Source organism: Thunnus maccoyii, chromosome 11, assembly GCF_910596095.1.
Source record: "Thunnus maccoyii chromosome 11, fThuMac1.1, whole genome shotgun sequence".
In the NCBI taxonomy this organism is placed as follows: Eukaryota; Metazoa; Chordata; class Actinopteri; order Scombriformes; family Scombridae; genus Thunnus; species Thunnus maccoyii.
In genome coordinates, this window is record NC_056543.1 from 22,761,916 (window position 1) to 22,782,895 (window position 20,980).

The 20,980-nt window shown below is 42.1% G+C and overlaps 2 protein-coding genes across 9 annotated transcripts in view; one reads left to right on the forward strand and one right to left on the reverse strand.

Moving 5' to 3' along the window:
- The first annotated feature begins 1,704 nt into the window (after positions 1-1,704).
- Positions 1,705-3,578, forward strand: nr0b1 (nuclear receptor subfamily 0, group B, member 1). Its single transcript, XM_042426530.1, has 2 exons — positions 1,705-2,641; positions 3,008-3,578. The coding sequence occupies exons 1-2, from the start codon at positions 1,933-1,935 to the stop codon at positions 3,247-3,249; spliced, it is 951 nt and encodes a 316-aa protein (XP_042282464.1). The 5' UTR covers positions 1,705-1,932; the 3' UTR covers positions 3,250-3,578.
- Positions 3,579-8,922: 5,344 nt separating this feature from the next.
- il1rapl1a (interleukin 1 receptor accessory protein-like 1a) overlaps positions 8,923-20,980 on the reverse strand; it is a 277,030-nt gene continuing 264,972 nt past the window's right edge. For 7 of the 8 annotated variants that reach the window (XM_042427081.1, XM_042427076.1, XM_042427079.1 and 4 more), the window contains 5 exons: positions 17,372-17,517; positions 14,907-15,053; positions 11,543-11,713; positions 10,606-10,650; positions 8,923-10,075 (listed from right to left, as the gene is read on the reverse strand). In XM_042427081.1, coding sequence (XP_042283015.1) covers positions 9,354-10,075; positions 10,606-10,650; positions 11,543-11,713; positions 14,907-15,053; positions 17,372-17,517 — 1,231 coding nt within the window. In that variant the 3' untranslated portion in view covers positions 8,923-9,353. The remainder of the gene's footprint in view (positions 10,076-10,605; positions 10,651-11,542; positions 11,714-14,906; positions 15,054-17,371; positions 17,518-20,980) is intronic. The other variant, XM_042427080.1, reaches the window with a different exon arrangement.

Genomic DNA, 20,980 nt, shown 5'->3' on the forward strand with positions numbered 1-20,980 from the left:
CCAAGAGCAAGACAAAGTGCAATTTCAACTCTGTGCGTTTGAAACAAGACATAATGTAATCTCTCCTTGAGACGGAAGGATTTTTATAACCTGCGCTGGCTGGGCCTTGAGCAGGAGAAGAGACAGTCTGAGTGAAGGCTGTTTATCCCGCGGTGTCCTTGATATAAACATGTGAAAAATCTCTCTGTTTTCTCTCCCAGCTAAATCAATACAAAGACATTCGGCCTCTGAACAATATTGTGGCACTACAGCAAAAGTTTTTCATCCTGCTTCCATTCATAGCCGTGTCCTTCAGCGCAACAGAACAAGTGGACACTGAGGTCCTGTTTACTGCTGGATTTCGTGAATGTGAACATGCACTCAGTGTCATCCTTTCTCTACACCAAAGCAACCTTCCAAGAAGACCCTCACGTGACAGTGAGAGGGTATAGGTGACTACACCAGAACTGTCTGAACCTGTAAGTCAGGACATTGATTGAAAACTTTTGTATTTTTTTTAGTTTTGTTTCATTCTTCCTTGCTTGTTTTTTTTCTGGATAAACTCCTCTGTAACCACTTCTTATTTCCCCAGAGCCCCCCCCCCCCTACCTCCCTCTCTCTGAGTTAGCAGCCAGCCCTAACCTGTGATCCCTCTTAGGAGCAATTAAGATAAACCTCTAATTCATCTGCTTTATCCAGACCTGTCTTTCTCAGTCTCTCATTCACTGACCTCCACACTCCTCCCCTCCTTCCCCCTGCTACCCCCCCACCATCACCCCTCCTGCCCCCCCCCCCATCCTCCTTCACTGACAGAGGCAAGGAGAGCATTGAGTCATGACATCATAATTCACCAGCTCCTGTTTTCACGGTTAAATCAATATCAGTGTGTCCGAGTCAAGGTTGGAGGCTGGCCTTCACAGCTCAGCTCTTCCTACTTCTTTCTCATAGAAAATCATATAAATTGTCCCTAAAATAATTAAGCCTTCAGATCCGTCGCTGGCCTATATTTTTTACCAGCTCCTGCCTGATAAACAGCACTGCCAGAGAGTCAAGGTAATGCTGAGAATAGAACTAGGCTCTGATTTCTTGTCTGTGTTTTCCTCCCTCTTGGTTTTTTTATTCTCTCTCACAATTAATAACACAATCCATTTAATTAACCAGACCTATTGACTATTGCTTTTTATCTTTGATTTTGTGCCATCAGGCTGAGATTTTGAAGACACGCATTTTGTTTTAACTTTTCACAGATGAGCAAAAGAGATGAAAGGTGCGTATTGTCTGACGTGGATTCTTGCAAAACAATAAGTTTTACAGCAGTGTGTCTTGAATATTTGAGCCCTAAAAGGTGTGTGTATGTATAAGTGTGTGTGTGTGTGTGTGTGTGTGTGTGTGTGTTTGGACCAGGTATTCCTCATATCACAGGGACATAAATCTGTTTACAGTCATCATCTAGTGGGGAGTCGCCTCCCTTATTGGGACGAAAAGCAAGTCCCCTTGATGTATATCATTAATTTTAGGGTGAAGACTTGGTTTAAAGTTAAGGTTAGTTTAGGGTTATATCAAGGTTAGGGTTCGGCATGTGGTGGTTATAGTTACGGTGAGGATAAGTCTCCAGGACATTAATGTAAGTCGATGTAATGTCCTTTGAAGTGACTGTGTGCGTTTGTGTGTGTGTGTGTGTGTGTGTGTGTGTCTGTGTGCGTGCGTGAGAGAGAGAGAGAGCGAGACAGGAGGTGGAGAAAGAGGAGGTGCCTGAGTGTGGGAGGCGGAATATGCAGAGGGTCTGAAAAAGCTCTCAAAGCGCGGGGAAAGACGGGAGCTAATATAAACGTGCTGCCCTTCACTCGGGGCTATCAGGGGCTAAGAAAACAGCGCTACCTCTGAACTGACCTCCGGCGCTTCAAAGACAGCGGGACGCGCTGAGCTCCGGCCCATGCAGAGCGGCCAGCGGCCATGGCCACGCTGGAGGGCTGCCGCTGTCGAGGTGCCAGCGGCCGAAACAGCAGCAGCATCCTCTACAGCATTTTGAAGAGTGACAGCCTTGCGACAGCAGAGGAGAAACAACAACAACAACAACAACAACAACATCATCAACAACATCATCAACAACAACAACAAGAAGAACAACAATCTCAACAACAGCAACAACAGCAACAACAAACACTGCATAACTTATTCCACAGGACCTCCTCCAACGCAGCCCCAGCCTCGCTGCAGGAGCACCGGCAGCAGGCTTGCTCCTGCGGCTCGACGCGGCGCCGAGGTATCCTCCGCTCCCCGCAGGTGACGTGCAAAGCCGCGTCGGCGGTTCTGGTGAAGACGCTGCGCTTCGTGAAAAACGTCCCCTGTTTTCGTGAGCTGCCGGAGGACGACCAGCTGATGCTGATCCGGAGCGGCTGGGCGCCCCTTCTCGTGCTGGGACTCGCACAAGACCGGGTGGACTTTGAGACTACGGAGACCGTGGAGCCCAGCATGCTACAGCGCATCCTCACGGGTTTACCGGACAGACAGAGCGAGATGCTGGCCGGCCAGACCAGAGCGACAGCCGGGGTCTCTGTTGTGGATATCGAAGCGATCAAAGCTTTCCTGAAGAAGTGCTGGAGTGTAGATATCAGTACGAAGGAGTACGCGTATCTGAAAGGAGCTGTGCTGTTCAACCCTGGTAGGTCAGAGTTGTTAAAGTTATTTAACACAGATGGCACACAGCTGACTTACAACTGAGTGTAACAGAGGCTAGATTATTAAATTATCTTCAAGTCAGTACAATAGTGCATTCATAGTTTACAAGTTTGCCTAATAGGGTATTTAGGAAATATGCTTTTTTTTTTAGCAGTAACTTGTGCATAATTGAAATTATATGGTGCCATTAATCTACCACTGAGTTAGACTTTAGTATTTGGGCTCCAAATAGGTTTATTGCATTTTCTAACTGACAGCTGTCTGTAGTCTTTTTACAGCGTTTCTGACTAGAGACTGAACTTTTTCTAGTCGTCTCACTTTCATCTCCCTTTTCGTCTTCTCTCCGCAGATCTGGAGGGTCTGCGCTGTCTCCACTACATCCAGTCTCTGCGTCGGGAGGCGCACCAGGCTCTGAATGAGCACGTCAGGCTGATCCACCGCGAGGACACGACGCGGTTCGCCAAGCTGCTCATCGCTCTGTCCATGCTGAGGGCCATCAGCCCGCCGGTGGTCGCTCAGCTCTTCTTCAAACCCATCATAGGGACCGTCAACATTGAGGAGGTGCTCAAGGAGATGTTCTACGGGAAGTAGATCCAGAGTGGACAGAGTTGAATTCAGCAGGTTCAGCTGCAAGATGGACTGAAATGCTCCAAGCTCTGATTGGGTAAGAAGGCAGATGAGGAGGATAGGGACTGCATTTACAACTACTGTATGTGGGAGATCTTCAAGGACTGTGAAATGAGCAACACAGGCAAGAATATTTGTGTGTGCATGAGAGAATGAAAGAGAAAGCAAGATGTTGAGTGTGTTGAAGGCTGAAAATTGTCATGACAGAGGAAAAATACAAAGCAGCTGCTGGAATTCATAACTTATTTGTTTTTATATAAACTATTTTTCTATAATAAAAAAAATACTCCGAATTGTTTTTTTTAACCTCCTTATTTTGTGTGTGTGTGTGTGTGTGATATCAGCTCTGTCATCACTGACACACTTTCCTGTTTGAAATCAGTCTTAGAAAGCATCATGCAGGAGATAATATGTCTCAGTACGTAAGCAGTGATAGCTACAGCATACATATGTTACCTTGAAAAATCTGAGTCACACTGATTCACATCAACTGTGTTGGTTACAGAACTTATTGATAAAGGTTTATTAACTATAGATGGAGATGAGTCTGTGGTGGCCCACACAGTCCCGTCTGTCACATTGCAGGTAAGGAGGAGGGTTCAACTGTGGCACTGTGACTTCTAAACACAGGTGAAATGCCATGTTAGACCACCAGGGTGCAACAGTATACCACCTGCTGCTTTTAGGCTGTGCACATGCATCATTCCCCATCCGCTGACACAGAGAGGAGACACACACACACCACACACACACACACAGAGGGGTACAGAAATGGTGGAGTAAAAGCGCCTCAGGTAATGTTCTACTCGTCCCTCCAACTCTGGCCATTACAGTGTGGAATTTTGATGCAGGCTAAAATGTCCAGAGCATATAGTGTGTAGTGAAAGGATGGAGGATGGACTCCCTGGAAAACCCTTATAGTGCAGAGGAAAAGCAGCTGGAAACCGGTCTTATAAAGTCAAAGACCAGGGATTGTAGGTTCATGGCATCATCATAAAACATCTGTTTCTATCAGTTCTATAGAGACTGATATGTTAAAATACTTTACAATATGAGTGGACAGTGGGGCAAAGACTTCCTTACAGTATGAGCAAATAATTTAATGAAGCTAAGTTCCTGGACCTGGGCCTGCATTTATCAAATGTCTAAGAATAACACTAAAGAATGAGCAGTAAAACACATTTATCAAGTGACTTACTGCTACTTGCAGCAAAATTTAAAAGTAACTTTTAAGAGCAACTCTCATCACATGATTACATGCAGAGAAGGACAATCAGAGATATGGATTGATCCTACATTTGCCATATTGTTCAATCCTTATGTGGTATGTCAAGAACATATATCATTTTTAAGAAGTTCATTTTATTTGTGTGATTTTTAAAAAAAAAATCAGGGTGAATAATTTACATGTGAAATGAACAACAGCCTAATATATTTAAAATTTTAAAATATGTAACTAGGGATGAAATGAAAGGAAACCAGCTGAAATGGAAACAAAATTCTGCTGCAAGACATTCTGCTGTTGGTGGATGAGATTCGCCAGAGAAATCATATAATGAGGAGAATTTAGTAGCACACTGACAAGGGCAGACGATGAATATGCTTAGAAGGTGACTGCAAATAAAGTCAATGCCAGATTCAGTCTTGTTTCTTTGTTAGCACCCTTGATAATTGCCAAATTTAAAAAAAATAAAAAATGGTTTAGCAGACTATCAGACATTTAAATACAGTGATAGGCTTGCGAGTAGGAGTACAAATGAAGGATTCTTACTTTTATATTTCACTTAAGGCCAAAATTGTACTTTTAGCAGCTTGACAAACACAGGCCCTGATTCCCGCTTCCAGCAGCTACACTACTCAAGTCACTGTTCAAGGGCCAGATGGCCTGTACCTGTGCTTGGTCCCTGTGGCTTTGTTTTGGCCCGATCTTACAAAATAACCTAGGCAGGAGGTAACTACTTTACATTTATATATGCCCCACTCTGCTGATTTTTGGATTATACTCAAATAAAGGAGAGGAAGTGGAAATGAGATAGAAAGAGAGGGACGGAGATAGACACACAAAAGAAGAAGAAGTAAAAAAAAAATTCCCAGTCAGAGAGCCATTGGACCATGAAATGACCTCTTATTCCTGGCTAGACTTTAAAACTGGGAGCATTGCCATCAGTGTGCAACAGCATATGGAAGCTGACTGTGTGTGTGTGTGTGTGTGTGTGTGTGTGAGCTGAGAGTAAAGCGGAGGCAGTGTGGAGGCTGAGAGTGCAGGACGGGAAGTACTATACAAACAACAGCCTTATTAAACAGTATTCTGATGAAATGCAGTCTTCCCATATGATGCATAGTTAGAGAGATTGCACATTTCAGCCCTGAGCCTGATGTGTGTTTGAAAAAAAAGGCTGCTTGAGCAAAGCTTTGAGTCAAGGTACTCTCCCCTCACCAATGCTCAACACTGATTATGGACTCACCAGTTTGGTAGCCTTTTCTGCTAGAGCTCCTGCTGTTTATGACAAACAAAATACTAAGAGTAGACTAAATTTCATTTCCAGGAATGTTATCACTTTGCAGTTTAGTTTCTCAACAAAAAGATGTTTACAAGAGTAGCAAGGTTTTTTTTTTTGTTAAGTGTGCCTCAAAGCAGAGAAATGTCTCTGTACTATTTTTATTGCCACTCAGAACAGAATAACTACATTCAACTGAAATGGACTACCACTGGAAGGAAGGAAGTGAAGACAACAATAAGCAGGGCCGCAGAAAACATGAGATACCAGCTGGATGATACATGTGAGCACTGATAACTCTCACATACCTCCTGGTGGTCTGATGAGGCATTGCAGGGAAAAAGGGAAAAATCACACACACACACACACACACACACACACACACTTGTACATATGCCACTATGGACTTTTCTCTAAAGATATGCTTATTCCTGACTATCTCCTCTACCCGTTCCCTCTCGATGGGGCCTATTTTCTCTCCAATTAAGTCCTTAATTGCTCTGGGTAATAAAGAGTCTATTAATCCAGTGTCTGCTAATAAAACTGCAGCTGTCTGGCAGGAGGCTGCCAACACACAACAGTCACTAGCTCTACTTGTGGTTGACAACATGTTGTGTGTGCTTGTGTGTGTGCATGCCTCTGGTGGCATCTTTATGAAAAGAACCGCAGCCAATGAAAATTCCAGTGGTTGTGGTTCATTTATTTTCTTATTGATGCTGTTATAACTGTCTTTGGGGTTTGTGTGTTTACATAGTCTAAAAACCTCTGAGCTTTACAGCCCTTTTTGTGCACCCTGGCACGGACAAAAACGGTCTTTATTGTGACAAACTCTGTCTTTCACTCTCTTTCTCCCTTTCTCTGGCTTTAACTCAGTCTGTCCCCGTCTGTTTCTTCTGCCCCAGTTTCTCTTTTTCTCTGTTCTCTCTTGGGATTGACAGTGAATCAGTAAATGTGCATTCTCTTTCTGTGTTTACCAGTGTTCAATCACAAACACCCCTTGTACGCAGTGTGAATCCCCATGAGATGGCACTCTTTGGCAGCACTCAGACTCCATTGTGTTTATGTCGCCAAGCGGAAGTCAGGCATCAAATGAAGCTCCATGGCTTAAAGCTGAAATGTTTCTCATATCAGCACTTTTTTTTTTTTAAAGGTTTATCTTTGTTTGGCGTTTCTGCTCCTGTCTGATAGCAGAGATAGACAGGAAACATGGGGAGAGAGTGACGGGGCTGCCATGCAATAAATGTCTCCGGCCAGTATCGAAGCAGGGAAATTGCGATTACATGGCAGGAGTTCTAAACCATTAGGCCACAGAGACCCCCCTATCAGCACATTATAAACTGTCAGATTCCCTTCATGAGCTCCGTCATTATGTGCTGTCTAAAAATGGACCTTTTCCCACTGCATTGATGGTTGGCTGTTAAGGATAATTGAGTAATTTGTTTCTTGAAAGGCTTGAAAGAATCATTGAAGAAGAGATCCAAAAATGCAGCATACATCTGGACACAAGATGGTTTCTTTCTCTCTCCTCTGGGTACAGCAGATTATATCTCCCATGTTTCATCATTTGCATAACACATTTCATAATGTCCTTAGAGGATTGTTTGAGTATCTGAATTAAAATCATTTCAACTTGCTGTTATTTATGGCAATAATCACAGAGAGCAGATGAAGACAAACAGGTTGGACACACAGGCTGTCTAGTACCAAAATAGTCTTGTAGTGGCGTCTACTACAAGAACAGTTGGCAATTGAAGGGACAGTCTAGTTCTGTGGTGTATAGAGGCATTTCATCAGTAGTTGGAGAGAGAAGGATGCTTGTTCACTTTCTCTGAGCCAGATCTTTAAGCGGGATCGCTGATTCAAACTCACTTTTATAACCATTAACCAACTGCTGCCACCAAAGAACGCACAGTAGATGATGAACTTGCCATCAATCTGACTATCAAAATGTAATCAGTATGTTGTCAGGGTGTCATGAAAACTAGTACACAAAAGGAAAACATCAAAAGGAAATCAATGTTTTTAATGTGCAGTGAGAAAGTAAGGGCAACTGATAATGATTGTGTTTCTATAAAGATAGACATTTCTTTCCAAGTGAAAATCGTGTTTATATATTTATATAAATATCTATATTATATATAGAATACATATCTATTTGCTATGCATACTCAAAAATCACACCTTCAAATATATTTAAAAAGTCTTTCAAAACACAAATGTATTATTTTCTTTCCTTAAACATGAACTATCCATATGAGCCAAAGTAACTATCAGAATGGGAATAATATTATGTTTTTAAAAAAACCAAAACATTGAAAATGCTTTACTTCTGAATCAAGAACAGGACGTATTTTTTCATGTGGGGTTCAAAAGCCACCTTAAATCTCTTAACAAACCAGGAACCACATTGCAAGTGTACAAAACCAGCATAACACTTATACACAAATCCCCTTTCTATGGTGGATGAAATGCAAATAGTATGACTTCTCAAGCAAACTCTTTTCTGTTATAAAAATAGAATTCTTTTTAAAATAATCTACAGATTTCTTTTTAAGGTGAGGCATTTCACTATCACTCTAAAACAGCAAGGCTGTTTGTTTCAATAGAAAATATGAAGCTTTAGAGAGAGCTCTGCCAGTCTATTGGTCTATATGATTGGAGAGGACTAGCACTGCCCTCCAACCGCTCCTCCTTCTTGCTCCAACAGGACGGTGTATTTTTGCCAGCTCCTCCTTCTTTTTGCATATTCTATGATTTTTTAAAAGAGAGTTTCTTTTTAAACTAGATACACCTTTTACAGGTAAACAAAAAGAAGTTTCAGCTCCTCGAAGCTCCTGAAATGTCCAGGCAATTCCAAAAGTGTTAAAAAATTGAAACTACACAAAGATTTAAAAAGAAACTGACAAACATAAAAAAAACAACAGCGCAGGTACATGACATACTGGCTTTCCAAACAAGCATGTTGAAATAAGAGTTAAAAAAAAAAAAAACTAAAAAGAGAAAACAATAAAAATATACAACTCTGTATAACAAGTTAAAGCAAAGTCCTACAGTAGAGAAGGCAACAAACATGATTGAGTAAAACAAACAAAAGAACAAAACAGGAAAACACTGATGCTACAAATAAATTGAAATATATGTACAAGACCCTGTTTTCCTTTTGTTTGTATGTATGCACATTTGCGTGTGTATGTGTTTGTATGTGTGTGTGCACAATTGCCATAGTGTGTTTGTTCTTTAATGTCAAGTTCTTGCAAGTCCGTCTCTCGCTAGTTGATGAAACAGTGTGTTATCATTTTGTTCATAAATCTCCTGTGGTTCCACATAGAAAACATCTCCTGTAACGGAGGTGCTGTCCACTTGAAAAAAAACAAAACAAAAAGAGGGAGACAGAGTCCAAAAACCTGCTGTATCTCCATGACTTGCTGCCAGTTAACAACGAGGAACCAAATGGATCCAAAACACTTCTCGCTGTCATCATGACCATTGACTGTGTTCCTAAGAGCTACCAGACTGAGCCTAGCCATGTCTGACCCTGACTGATTTTCCTACAGCTGATTCTGCTCATCACTACCAGATGACGCTGGAGATGCTGGTTTCTCTCGGCAGCAGAGGGAGCATGGCGTTGTTAGCATGTGCCTCCTCGAGGCTGTGCTCTCGGCTCTTCCCAGGAGGCCTCTGTCCGTTCAGCAGTGTTAGTGGGATGTTGCAGTAGGTGTGCTGGTTCCCTAGAGAGGACAGAGGTGGCAGGGTCCCTCCTGGGGGTATGTCGTACTCGTAGCTGCGGTAGTAGTGTTTCTGCCTCATGGTGGTGTGGTAGGTGTTGTGGAAAGAGGAACGCAGCTCTGGGTGGGCGGTGGCCATGGCGGTGGAGGTGGCTGCTGCCATGGAGATGGCAGAGACGGTCTGCAGCTCTCCGAAGGGGCCCTGCTCGCTGACGTCCAGCGCCGGCTCGTGGGTGAGCATGGGCTCTGTGCGTCTGAACGGCATCTCGTACTGCAGCTGCTTCCAGAACTTGGAGCTGAGCTTGTTGCTCTTGGGGCCACGCCACTTGATGACAGTGAGGGTTTTAATGGTATGCTTGAGAGCCTCCACTTCCTGGTAGTTCATGATGCCGCGCAATTCGGCACACTCAATCAGGATGACCTTGATCTCGCCGGTCACCAGCATGTTGCGCAGCCGTGTCTCCAGCTCAAAGATGCTCCAGCCTCTCCGCACGACATAGTTGGGTGTCATAACTATAATGAGGCGCTTGCTCTGATCTACACAGCGTGCCACGTCCTCTATGTAGGCTGCAGAGAACAAGGGGTAAAGAAAGAAAAGAAGAAAAATGCAAAGGCATAAGAGTGGTGACATAGTTGAATGATGTACATACAACACAGGAGATCTAATGAGAACAAGGCACAACACTCAACAATGGATGGACATACAGCACCAGACACAAAACACAAGACAATGACCGGCTGTCGACCTGCAGCGTCTGATTTTATTACATTGATTTTAGTGTATAGTGTGTACAGAATCACATGGTTACTGCGTATGTGTGTGCAGATACATACATATATAAATGCATGTATGTTTACAATGTAAAGGACTATTCTATGTATTGCAATCAATACTCCAGAAGGCAGACCCACAGACAAAGCTGGAGATGACTGATAAAGCTGCACAGTATATAAGATTAGACTGAGTTGCTGTCTACTGAACTGGGCCTGATATTTCAGATAACATAACAGCGTCACTCTAAGCGCCTCTTTGAAACTTCCTAGGAGCAGGTAAATGACAGCAGCTGATACAAGAGGAAAAGACTGAGGGCGAGTACCTCCAAAGAGTCGAGTGTCATCCTGGTAATGCTCATTGGTGAGACCTAAACATAAACATGTTCACATTCAGGTCACAGGAAGAACACAGTACAGACACAGAAACATTCTCAACACAGTCGTAAAAAGTGGCCGAGTTTCCTCTCGCTCATCTTTTATTTCACATACCATGTTTCCCTGATTGGACATTCATCTACAATGATTTTGCTTGGTGCTGAAGCTGGCGGCACTTGTCTTTTGATTAAAGGAAAGAGACAGCTCAGTCGGCAGGGCTCGGAGCCTTCACACATTTCCCATTGATGTTTAATTCTGTCTGGACCAGCTAGGATGTGTTTGCGTTTTATCTGTTCCACATGAAGTCTACAGTACAAACACACAGCATCACTACTAACTAGAGCACACTGTGTACTACGGGCTCAGCAGAGTTAGCACGCATGAGAATATGTTCAGACAGAATTTTCATGGATTTATAAATGCATGGATGACAACCAGGGAGGATGATAAATTTGTTCATTATATCAGCTCCCAGTGCTCACTGTATACTATATTACCATTTCTGTAATACATAGAATGGGAACAGCCAGTTAAGAATGGTTTGCTTTTATCAAGAGAGGTTTTAGAGGATACAAGAAAAAGGTTCTCATTGACAGCATTGGGCTGAATATTGCCTTTTCCCTCTTCCCTAATTTGGAAAACTGGAACAATCATCCATTCATCACTCATGAGTGCGGATATACCCTGCTTGAATTAACCCTAACTGCACAAAATGTTGAAACACAAGACAGTGACAGTGAAAAACAACACTAAAGACAAAACAACAAGCAACAAACATTTCAAAACTATGACAAAATATTCCAAACACTGCAGCAACTACGCTACACAAAACAGTAAATGCCCCTCACGCTCCAATACAGTATATCACACAGTCACGGTGCTTACTTCCTGTTGGAATGAGGTCTCGATCTGGGATGAAGAGTTTGTAGCCGTAATGTTTCTCCAGCACATCAGGGAGGATCTCCAGGGCAAAACGTTCCTCCTCCCTGGTCTCCTGACTCCACTGGTCAGGGTCCACTTTGGTGTAGGACAGGTACGCATCGTAGTCTTTGTTTTCTGTAAAAAGCCAACAGAGAGAAACAGCAGGGAGTGGCTGTTGAAAAAAGTGGACTCTTGACTTCTCATGGCACAATCAAAAACTTACAACAAACCCAACATTACACCTGTATTTGACTGATGAACATCTCATTCCAAAACCTTGGGCATTACAGTGTGTTACAACTGCTTTGGCTTAAAAACTCAAACACAAAACACTAATTTTGGCCTCAAAACCCCAGTTAGCATCACAACATTGTCTATTTTATGACTAATCATTTGTTTTTTTGTGTGATATCAATCATTGCTTCATGTTGGAATAAATTAAAGGGACCTATTATGCTCATTTTCAGCTCTATATTTTTATTCAGGGACTCCACTAGAGAAGCTTTGCATGATTCACAGTTTAAAAAACTCCTTATTTATCTTATACTGGCCCTTTATGAACCCCCTCAGTTCAGCCTCTGTCTCTTAAAAGGCGGTCTTAGCTCCTTTCTCTTTACGGCCCCCCCTCCCGATGAGCCCACTCTGTTCTGACTGGCCAGCTTTCCGGAAGCCTGCCGAGGAGCAGCCGTATCAGAGTTGTGTTAAGTTGCTGCCGATGCAAACTCAACATTTCCTGCCTTACTGCTTCCTATTAAAAGTTTTGTAATGACTAAATAACAGGAGACTTTTATTGTGAAGAATTTACAGGAAATAAAACAAGTTCCTCACTGAATTAGCAGAGCTTCGTGAGCAGCGCTAAAAACTGGTTGACACAACAACATATGGAAATACTTGGAGCTCTTTGTTCAGTGGATCAGTTAGAAATAATGCAGGGAGGAATAGTACAAGCAGAAACAGCCACAGTGATGATGATGTTTGATGAAGAGCTGCAGACAACTAGTACATTTCCAACAAATAAACTACTTATTTTGTTTTGCTGTACTGTGTAATGGAAAAACAGTCACAGCATGCCAGCTTGACTTGAGTCATAGCTCGGCATGACTACCCCCAAAACAATGGAAAAATGCCATAATGTTAGTGGAGCAGAGCAATGAACTTGAGTGCTGTTCATGGAGCAGATGAAAATATAAAGAAATCTGTCACAAGCTCAGGCTCAGGCTGAAAATAGAAAAAAAAACGTTGGAAACTGAGCATTCGACGCAGTCTAAAGTCTGAGCTTTTTGTTCACAGGGATTACTTCTACATATGTTTACATCATTATTTCACACTTTTAACATGAACATCCGACATTGTAACACTATATACTGTATATGACTGAAAATAAGGAAAAGCATAATAGGTCCCCATTAACAAATCAATTATCAAACACTCATTATAAATAGTCATTTCCTCAGAAATGATAAAATTGCTATGAAGAAAAGGACTATTTATGCAGAAGTCAGTATCTGAAAGGATGTAGAGTATGAATGACTTTTGAAAACTTTCATTTTTAAAACTGAATATGCTGTGTTACTGTAATGCAGTCTTGAGTCGAACTTTATGTGACAGTAAATGCTACTTTCAAACGAGACAAAATGATAATTGAAATTGCCCCTCACTGTGCCAGTTTACTTTTTCTGTTAAGTAAATTTTTATTCAAGATGCCAAACCTTAGATACATAAAATCACTTGTATGATTACTGCAATATGCTGCTATAAGAGCCTCCACTGTTCCAGGAGAGCTTTCTGTCAGATTTTGGCTGCAGGGCTTTGCTCCAATTCAGCCACAGGAGCACTGGTGAGGTCAGACCCTGATGTTGGGTGATAAGGCCTGGCTCACAGTCAGCGATTGTCCAATTCATCTCAAAGGTGTTGGATGGGGTTGAAATCAAGGTCTTTCACATCAAACTGAGAAAACCACTTCTTTATAGTCCAGGCTTTGTGCATAGAGGTGTTGTCATGTTGAAATAGAAAAGGGCCTTCACCAAAGTGTACACTGTTGTCTAAAATATCACTGTATGCTTTAGCATCCTCAATTCGAATTATGTAGCCTGGCCCGAACCATGGAAAACAGCCCCAGAACAAAATTTCAAATAAGCATGTGGACAGGGGTGTTCATATTGGCCATAAAGTGTGCATGAGAAATAAATTGGGGTACATACAAACACACCCAAATCATGATTCAAGCAACACCCTCTTCCCCACCTCAAAATGATTTCCCAGAAGACAGTGGGAAGAACTGAAAAGGCAGATAATAGACAATGGGAAAAAAGCAGTACTGGTGACATGTTCAGTAAGTCCTAGTCATTATTCTCTGTAGAAACTGGAATGTGGGCCAGCCAAAAAGGGAAGAGGGGCTTTTTCACAAACTCTTTGAGGAGCACATGCAGCTTTGAAATTCACTGGAAAGGCCAGGGCTGCGCTCAATAGGATCCCAACATCAAACAACACGTTCAAATTAGCAACCAACCTTGCTAATTAACCACCTAGCAAACTTGGAAAATCAAAAACAGCTTGTATCAGTGGTCCCTGACGGTATGACTTAATCATGTGGAAGTTTGAGTCAACAAAACAGCATGTAATAGATAATTCATGCTACTGTAGAAACAATCCAGCGATTCAAAAATGAGTTCAGTCTTTCCAGAATGTTTAAAAAGAAAATACAGAGCAAAAAGAGAACATAGTGGGACACAAACAGAGAAATCCTTAACTGAATGAAAAGTTTACTATATTCTGTAGAGAAAACAAAAAGTTGCCCTCCAATTTCCAAGCTGTTTATGCTCCTATTTGTCGCTCAGGGAAGGAGCTCCGAGCCTGCCCAGTCCCCATGTCGTCCTATCTGGCCCTCCGCAGCAGAGGCTGGGCATTATTCCGTGACATATTGAGACTGATCTCTTTTTAAATGGGCAACAAATTGAAAATCTCATTTCTTCCCTATGCAGCCATTGCAGCAATGTACACACACAATCACGTGCACCTCTACACCAACTGCTGAGAGAGAGCGAGAGAGCGAGGAAATGGGCTGCTGGATATACAAACGGAGAAGACATCTGTATCTACCCAGGAGTGTGTTATGGATAGAGGCTCTGACAGAACACACACACTCACACATAAAACCATATGCACATGGGTAAACACATTCACCTCTATGAAAACAAGCAGGCCTGCTTGACATTATCATTTTGGTTCAGAAAGGCATAAAAGTTGCTAAAACAAGAGGTTGGTGCTTCAAGGCTTTCCAGCAGAGACAAAGAAAGGATTTCTTTGCAATCTTTTGTGCCATCTTTACCTCCATCCATGTCCTCGCTGCCAAAGTGCCTCCTATAGAAAAGCATCAGCTCAATCTTGTAGCATTTGTATAGGGAGATGAGGAAGATGAGTAGCAGCAGGATCGCCCCAAGCCCTCCTGCCAGCTCCACGGTGTACATGAGCTCTGCTGAGATGGACACACACAGACCAAAACATATCTATAAGTATAAATTGCTGAGACAATCACAGTTCAAACTACATTTACAATTACATCTGTATTGAACGGACTGATTCCTCCACCAGGGTGGACACAGAGGTTTTTCTTCATAAGTTCCCAGTTAAACTCAGGACACATTTACATTTACTGGAAGACTGGACAATCATCAGTATTTTCAGAGCGAAGCAGCATTAATCTTCAGGGGGAAGAGACATGAGACTCATAATGAGTTTGGGAAAAATGAGAGGGCACAGTGCAGGGAGACATGAGGGAAAAATGGGAGATGATGAGAAATTGGGTTCATTTCTTTGGAGCAGCACAGAAATGACACAGCTCTGTACTTTGGCTGCCTTCCATGGTGGGACTTGTGATAATTCTGGACATGGATGGAAGCCTTTTCAAAACAAGAAGCTTCAGTTTACTCATCTCACTAACTCCTCTCTCCATCACACCTCTTCTTCTTCTGGCTCTTGGAGCTCTCTCACTTCTCACCCTCCCTCTCTTCTCCCTCTGTCTCTCCATTCATTTCTCTTCTCTATTATCTCCTCTCCATCTCCCCAGAGGCCTAGCTCGGGGAAGGATGAGTTATGTTGTGTATTAAAGCAGCATTTACCTGGTTGGCTCAGCTAGAACAGGTTCACCTTATATCTCTGTCACTGTGGGCTGGAATGTGGCGCGGCTGCCATGGCAACCATAATGCATTGTCTATATTATCACAGATTATGTACACTGCTAAGGTACATATCTTTACAAATCATTGTAGCATCAGTATGATGCCATAAAACATATATTTTATTACTGTTAAACAAGTTCAAATTGCATGTTTGACACCGCATGTGTATTTTCCTTCAAACAGTTATAATTTAAGACATAATATTAGACTAAATAATGACTGTAATAAAACAGTAGACCCCAAAATGTATGAGCTGGCACATTATCTTTGATGTTTTTTCATAAAAAACAACTAATACTGTTTCTCAGAAAGACATCACTTGTTGTTTTGTCCCTCTAATATGTGATTTCTTGACCCTCTCCATAATTTTAAAGATTCTACCTAATTATCAGCAATCATCCTCACTCTCTAAAGTTGTTTATGTTTAACTGACCAACGCTCCTCACTCTCCATCTCTCTCTTTCCTCTGAGCTGGAAGGAAAGGCAGCCTGCTGAGACATTCATAGACCTGCTGCAGGGCTTATGAGTGATGCATTCGGGGTGAGTGGGGAAACATGAAATAAACATCAGAATAATGTGGGTGAGAAACAGACAGAGAGAGAGAGGGTAAGAGAGTGACTTGACTTGAAGTCTTCCTTAGCATCCCTCTCCTCAGAAATGCTGCTGAACAGAGGAGAGTTAAATTGAGCTGTCTACAGCCTACAAAGCCCACTCAAATGGAAATGGGCCATCTACAAAAGACGGTCACAGAGAAAGTGAGGAGACAGACAGATAAAGACTTAAAATGTAATTGTATGCCGAACTTACTGGCCTGTTGGGAAAAGCCAAGGACCAATTTGCTGTTTAAACAGCCATCAAATTACCTCTCTTTGTAGGGTGACAACCAGTGCATGAAAAGAGCTTCAGACAAGTCATGCTAGAGAGTCAAAATAGCTGCACAGCTGCTGGCGCACATGAAGGAGGAAACAACACAACCAAATGCAGCCCAAACACAGACTGTAAACACAAGCACGGATGGAGGAACTAAATAAAAAAGATCAGATGGATCAGAAAGGAAGAGCAAATGATTCTGTAAGGTTTTTGGGGATATGAAGGGAAGTATTCAAATACATTTTTGTTAAAAGAACTATCCATTATCTGAAGCAAATGTTAGGAAACATATATGTTTGTTGTGTGCACACTTTAATCCTGTGATAAAAATTTTTTTTTGGTCACTTGGGGGCAGCGGAAACAAGCTGTAAACAAAACACTGATATATTATCAGCTTATGAAGTTGATATGGCGAATTAGCAAACAAACAGTGGCTTATTTACACATCCAGCAGATACAGAGCATCATTAGCACCGGTTTGGAGTCGTGTTTCTGGTCATTTGATCCATTGTAAATCCAGTGAGGCTTTGAATATTCATTCATCATTAGTTTTAATGAAGAGTTGGAACTAGCTGATACAGTCTATACATATGATACTGTCAAACATATCATATATATATGTAAATGAGGAACAAAATGATTTTCCAGCCTTTAAGTCATTTTTTGGGGAAATAGAAGAAAAACTGGATGTCAAGGGCTTTTACAGTCATCAAGGTGGATGTGGCAAACGTCAAATAACCCTTACCTCGCCTGAAGAGCTGGATGGTAGCTTGGCGACGGCCGTTACCGTTTTCCACATAACAGGAATAATTTCCTAGGTCCTCCTCTTCCAATGAGTCAATTGTCAAGGAAATGGCTACTTCCTGCTCACCGAGATGCTCTTTGACAACCCTGCAAGACAAATGATAAAAAACCCACTAAGTAATGCTTCTCTGTAGCATCAATTTTGGAAAGAGCAGAAGAGACGTAGCATGTTCCTTTTGTCTGTACGAGAATGTATAATCAGTGCATGTGAATGTGATGACAGGCAGCATGTGTGATAGGGCTTTAAGATTCATGATCTGGAATACAGCAATCACAGAACATATTGTGTTACAATCCACAAGGGTTAAGCGATGAAAATGCCCGCAAGCGTGTGTCTGCATTCTGCATCTCAGCGAAGCCCCTTTACTGTAAGTACTTCATGCTATGTTAATTTCTCTCTCTGCACTCAAAACATATGAGAAATGAAAATCAATAAGGGCTCTTCCTCAGCAGGGGAGGGGGTAGGGGGGTGGGGTAGGGATCAAACAATGGCGATGAGAAGAAAATCTTTTTATAGCGGCTGCCATGGTAACGGAGAGAGGAGAGAAAGTAATATTCCATAAAGTAAATGAGTGTCCCTGGCTGGGCTGGTTGAGCCTGATGGAGGAGAGAATGGGGAGATAATGCTTAGACACACTACTTAGCCCACTTTTTACAGCACCCTCAGCACAAATGACACTTTGGAGGAAATAAAGTGCAAATGAGAAAGAGATTTCCTCTGTTTGTGCGAGCGAGCATGTGTGCACGGGGCGTTGTGTCATCAACAGTATGTGTTAATAAAGGCTATGCGTGAGGTTGTGAAGGAGGAGTAGGATGGGAAAGGAGGGGAGTGCGTGTGAGTGTAGGGGGATAATGACTCTCAAGCATCTCTCTTCTCTCACGCCTTCAAGCCGATAAACTGCACATAAGGACAGCTTGTTGGGGAGATTTGGCATCATGTAATTGAAAGTGTATCATGGGCTTTGCGTAGAGAGACTGAGGCAGTGCTGATGATATTTGTAGTTTCAGCTTAGTTTGTTGTGCAATGTTTGGGGGCTGGAGCGCTGGGAGAAGGAGGCACAGGAATAATTCATGTCTCTCCAGGGAGTGGTGGGTTTCTTTGAAGCCTCCCGTTTCACACTATATGAGCCAGCACAGCTCGTTGCCACACAACCTGATGGAGAAGGACCGCTGTATTCAACATGAGCCTAAAATGGAGATGATGGAGATGATGAGGACCTAAAGTTGGAGTGGGTATATAAGAATGTCCACATGAAGCACAGGGAGATACACGAGAACATGAAGACAGCTCATAACACACACAGACAACTGGGCTGAGAACATAACTACATCAGACTGTGTATAGCTGGAAAATGTTCCGACATGTATTAAACAAAGGGCAAATTTTCAGATTTCCATGTAAATCTTGTAAATGTAAAATCCTCTACTTTTCTTTTGGGTGACTGGGTTTATCAATATAGATTTAGCCGAATGAGTGAATTGTGAACACGTTCTCAAACTCTGGCTGTTGCTGGCACTTTTTCTTTTTAATTTTCTCTAACTTCCTCATTAGCGAAACCTCTGCGTTTGCTCATTTAGTGATCAATTTCCAACTAATTTGTTCCTTTTATTCATTCAATTCAACGTACACCTGCAAAACACCAACTGAATTGGGTCAATAACATTATCGATCAGGTCCTTTATTACACTGAGCCAGATTTGTTTTGCTAATTTATTAATCTCTGCATGCTATGCTAATGTCCAGTCATCTGTGCTATGATAACAATAGCCCTGTTCCAGTTTGCACAAATGAGAATTTATGGGCCTGGGCTGCCATAGAAATGAGCTTCCCCAAATCAATAAGCTCAGAGTTGGGTAAATAAATGCCTGCAGAAACTCTGAGCCCAAGGTATGAGTGCTCCTCTCTAAGCTCAAGTTTGGCTGCTGATGCATTAGTAATAAAGCTAAAAGTGTGCAAGTGCCAGCCTGAAGAAGACAGCTAAACCTTAGAAACATGCCCACTGTATCATGTAGAAGGGAGACAGCTTGGCTGCAGGGTAAACACAGATTTGTTCATGTTTAGTTTCTCCTATCCCCTCTCTCCGCTGCTCCCCGTCTTCGCCCGGTCCATATCTCTGACTGACTTTATGTAAGTAAATCCAAGGCATTGGCTGGATGTGAAAAAGCCTAAGGTAGTGGCATCAGCAATAGCAAGTGTATGATCAAATACATTATTGATCTGCTGCATGAAATATCGGTATGAATTATTGAAAAGATAACCCCTTAGGGAATCCTCGTGTTGAGGAGTAATGGAGAGAGACAGAGAGAGGGAAAGACAGGAGAACAGTGGCGAAAATGAGATCTGGTTCTGTTGCATATTCATATCAGTGCACAAACAAACTCACTATCACATAGTATGTGTCTTCGTTACTCTCTCTTTCTCCATCTCTCCCCCTCCCTCCCCCCCCCCAGGCTCCCCATGGCCCATCTGCATGCTGCTATAGGTGGGTGCAGCGAGGGAGATAGCGATAGTGGCGGCGGTGTGAAAAATGGCGGTTGTTAACCATCTGACAGGGCTGTCTCCCCAGAGCTGCAGCCTCTCCAAACAGCCCTAATAGGAAACATGCACATGGGCCGGGGAATGGACTTGTTTAAATGTGCTACACCACAAGGAGGGAGAGACACAGTGATGAGCTTGTTTTAAATGTCTTAGAGGCCTGCAAGGGAGGCTTGTTGGACAGATTTTACAATGTGACGCTGGAAGGAGACAGGGGGAGCAGGCAAGGTACATAAACTATCTCTTTTAAATGTTTTAAATGTGCAAAAAAGGAAAGATGTACATGTGAGAGAAAGGAAAGCAGGGCATGGACTTTCTTTTTTTGTAAAACTGATTTGTATATCATAGTGTGGTGGTGAATATAAACCAACAGATGTGCATCCCTTTTCTGCAGCAGATAAACAGAAATTTAAAGAGGAGTGAAGAAAAAAGAAGTTGCGTGTCATGGAAAGAAATAAAAGCAACAGAATCCTGGACTTTCCCCTTCAAACGAGACCAGCTTATGAAACTGATGACATGGAACTCAGAGAAGATAGCTCATTTAAGTCGGCAATTTACAGGAACATACTGTATTTTGCATATTGACGATGTATCAGCGTATTTCAGTATGCTACAAAAATCATTCTGCAGTGGCTTGAAACATTCTCGAGACAGATAATCCATCATGACCCACAGTTCATCACCTTTATTTATCCTTTTGACTGTTTGAAAACCCTCTTTTTTTGACTCTCCAACATCCCTGATTTGAGTCAGCTGCAGACCAACAAAATTTCTAATCCAAGAAGCAACACATCATCACAAACATTGTGATGCAAAATAGTTGATTATCTTGTTATATATGTGACGTATGTGATTCTATTGTTACTTTGCACAATGTAATATAATAATAATACTAATGATAATCATATGAGTTATGCTATGATTTCCACCTGCTTGCAAGTGCATTTCCAGAACAATAATGTCATTTAAAAAAATGTATGATGTTCATACTGTAACAAAATAAATGGAAACCAG